This window comes from Galeopterus variegatus, unplaced genomic scaffold (genome assembly GCF_000696425.1).
Source record: "Galeopterus variegatus unplaced genomic scaffold, G_variegatus-3.0.2 Scaffold1020, whole genome shotgun sequence".
Lineage (NCBI taxonomy): Eukaryota > Metazoa > Chordata > Mammalia > Dermoptera > Cynocephalidae > Galeopterus > Galeopterus variegatus.
The window spans coordinates 30,681-34,203 of record NW_007727131.1 but is presented as its reverse complement, the minus strand read 5'-3'; the positions used below and the strand labels follow the sequence as shown (position 1 = coordinate 34,203).

Here is a 3,523-nt window from a genome sequence, read left to right as displayed (position 1 = left end):
CGCCAGGCCCGCGGCCCCTGCGGCCCCGGACACGCGCTCTCCCACCCACGGGCGCCCACTGCCTGTTGTTCTGGTACTGAACGCTCGGCACGGCGGCAGCCCTTAAAGCGGCCAATAGAGCGGCACTTTTAGTAAAGTTCAGCCTTCCCTTTGCAACGACCAGAAGCTACGCTTACTTATGGACTGGAGGTGGGAGGACGCTTTCATTTCAACTGAGTAGCTTTAAAGCGCAGAGCTACAACTTTTTAAGCAGCGAGGAAATATGGCCAGAGAAATTTACAGGACTAGGTTCGGCTCTGGGTTTAGGCTCAGTGGTGAGACAGGAGAAGATCCTGGGCCTCGTGGATCTGGGAGCATCCCCATCCCAGGCCCGAATCCTCCTCACCTCCGGCATGATCTACAGCCCCACGAAGCTAAACGTGTAGTTTAGATTGTGTTCGACATCTGGCATTAAAGCATGAGGAAGAAAAATCACACAGGACTTTGTTTTTTACGACCTGGTTTAAGTGTTGTCAGGTGGGTTCACTCAGAAGTTAACTCCTTCCGACAGTCTGGTTGCCCCAACTGTTTTCAGAGTAAAAAATAAAAATAAAAATAAAAAATAAACCGAGAGTACCCCCTCCTCGCCCAGTCGGGACTGTGTTAGTTGACTTCGTGCTGCTGGGCTAAGGGTGCCCAGCAGGCACGTGTGTGCAGGCATGAAAGTGGGCACAGCCACCAGCCCTCAGTGCTGAGTCACAAATAGCCCCCTCGGAAAATGAAATCCTCGGGATGCCCTTTAAAATTAGCTCGCAGCTTTTGCACGCGCGCAGACACACCAGAGAGCCACACAAGAAACTCACACGGGGCTGCACACTATGGAAATTAAAAAGCGGAGGCTATAACTTGGTAGCTGGAAGGACAAACACTCCTGGTGAGCGTTCTGACCCTTCCAGGACATCTTCCCCCAGCGCCTCTGCCCCTGCTGTTCGCGGAGTCAAAAATATGACTTTAGTCCTCCTCCCAACAGAACAATCAGTCAGCAACCTTCGCCTACGGGGCTTTCAGACCCTCACAAGGGGAATAAACAATACACTTAATTTGCAATTCAAGCAGTATACTTATTAGAGGGAAAGGGGAAAGGGAAAAAACCTTCATTTGGGCACAAGATACCCACTGCCTCCAGGAAACTGAATGCATTTTTAAGTTCTTAGTAGTTAATGATTAAAGCTTTAAACTCTTGGAAGCAGCCCATTCAAAAGAAACTTCCTACAACCAGTCTTCCCGTGTATCTGATAAACAAGAACTAGGGACTTGTCGTATGTTTATAAACCATGCCCCCCCTTTAAATTTGAAAATATAAAATAAAAAGGCCTTTCAGTTTAGATTTGCACAAGTCCCAGAGGCAGATCTGCAATTCCGTAGGCTTTTTTTTTTTCCCCGAGCTGGCGACAGAGAGAGAGAGAGAGATAGACAGAGACAGAGACACGGGGGTGGGGGGATCCTTTCCCGCAACCCCCACCCGGCCACCGCCTTCTGGGTAGTTATAATCCGAACATGTCATCGCATGGACACTAAAGGGTTAACAGTATACCTACCAAATCGGCTGTGGTCTTTCCTGGTTCCCTGGATAGTGCCATTGGGGAAGATTTCTAAGTGAAATCCAGTCCTGCAGTATAGCTGCCTCCGCCTGAGAATCCCCTTTAAATGATCCAAGTCCGTGACTGCGGGTCCCCTGGGGAGCCCCCCTGCTTCGGACTGACCCAGGTGGTCACTTAACAAAACCGGGCTGTCCACCGGCAGCACGGGCACATTTCCAAACGGTACCGCATCCTGTACACCGAAATAGTTCCCAACTTCACCTAAGGGAGCCATCAGAGGACTCGGCTTTTGGAGCACAAGAATAAACAATAATGATGGTGTCGACCCAGGAGAAGATACTAGACGAGGTATATCCAACTCCCCTCCCTCACTGCAGTTGCAGAGAGAGAAAAAAAAAGGTCCTTTCTTCAATCCATTAAATGCATAAATAAAAGTAATCTGCTGTTTCACTGGCACAGGTTCAAGGTCAAACCACTGATAATCTAAGAAACCACCACTTTATACTCACACACTGACATACTGATAAACATATCTATGTGTCTCTATGGATAGATCCCCAGCTCTTAGTAGGCAGGAAGGTCTTCATCCCATCCGACCGTAATCAGGAAAAAAATCTGTAGTTTCTCCATTTGGTTTGAGATGAGAATGACCATAGCAACTTAAATGCCTGGGCGTTATTATAGGGATTTTAAGATGCACGGGCTACGTCAGAATTTACGGATCCCGACTCCAGGAAGGCATGCGCCGTTTTTACTCTCTGACCGACTCTGCAGACATCAGCATGAATCCTTCAAGGGGAAAAAAATCTCACGTTGGTGGCGGCGACACATCGACCCTCCTGGTCCCCCCCTCAAAAACACAATAATACAAAAAGAAGAAGAAACTTCAGGCGTCCAAAGCTAGTATCCGGAATTCTCCAGAGGTCCGGCAGATGTCCATTGGCTCAGAACGGGTGGCGAGCGGCGGGCGAGCAGAGCCGCGTCCGGGAGCTCGCGTGCCGCCCTGGCTGCCGCGAACAGGTGTTGCCGCGCCGGCTCGCGGAGCGTTGTAGCCGGCGGAGCGCTCCTCCTGCGCAGCCCCCGCCGGCGCGCAGAGTGGCGCAGGCAGCGGCATTGGGCTGGGTTTAAGGTAGCGCCGCGGCCGCCGGGGCTCCCCGCGGTCCTAGAGCCCTCCCGGCCGCCCGCGCCGCTCTGCGGCAGGCCGGGAGCCGCGTGCCAGAGCGCGGGACTTCCTGGGGAGGCCGCCGAGGAAGCCCTGCTTTACAAAGAGACTCGGACGAAAGACACACTGCGAGTGGCAGGAGGCTGAAACCCTGAGTTTCCCGACACGCATAATTCTGCGAAATGGAAGCTGGTAACCTAAAATCTAACTCGCTGCGTTGGTGGAGGTTCAGAGTGAAATTGGAAAACTAGTTTTCACGTGGACTCTCATCTGGCAGTGTCTCATAAACTATGACTTAGCTGAGAGCGTTGAAGGGTAGGGGGTTGGCTTAAGGAGCTTGGATGGCCATGGCAGTTTTTCATTTTCGTTCTTCTGCCAGACACACAGAAGCGCAGACTGTATTGCAGGTAAGACGACTGGACGTGACATTCCCCCCATACCGCACCCCCCGCAGATGTGACCGTCGTTTGGTTTTGTTCGGGGCGTTCTGCTGGGCATCTTTGGGTTGGGGGTGTGTTTAGGTCCAGCCCCGCCACCCGAGTCCCCGCAGCCGCGGCGCAGTCGGCACGGGGGGCGCCCGAGAACCGCCTCTGTCCCCGAGTTCGACCCGTGCCCCAGTCTCGCGCGCGTCTTTGAGGAGTGCGGGTGGAGGAAGGCGCTCCAGTGGGCTCCCGCTTGCCCCCAAACAACGCCATTTAGGACGAGCCGCGCCATCCCGCGCCCTTCGGCTCGGGTAAGCGAAAGGCGAGTTCCCAGCGTCTCCCTCCACCGCCCGAAGCCC

The 3,523-nt window shown here is 53.2% G+C and overlaps 1 protein-coding gene across 1 annotated transcript in view; it reads right to left on the bottom strand.

Annotated features, from left to right (window-relative positions):
• Positions 1-2,677, bottom strand: part of FGF9 (fibroblast growth factor 9) — a 32,883-nt gene extending 30,206 nt beyond the window's left edge. The window contains exon 1 of the mRNA XM_008574257.1: positions 1,578-2,677. Within this exon, the coding sequence (XP_008572479.1) occupies positions 1,578-1,854 (277 nt within the window). The 5' untranslated portion in view covers positions 1,855-2,677. The remainder of the gene's footprint in view (positions 1-1,577) is intronic.
• Between the last annotated feature and the right edge of the window lie 846 nt (positions 2,678-3,523).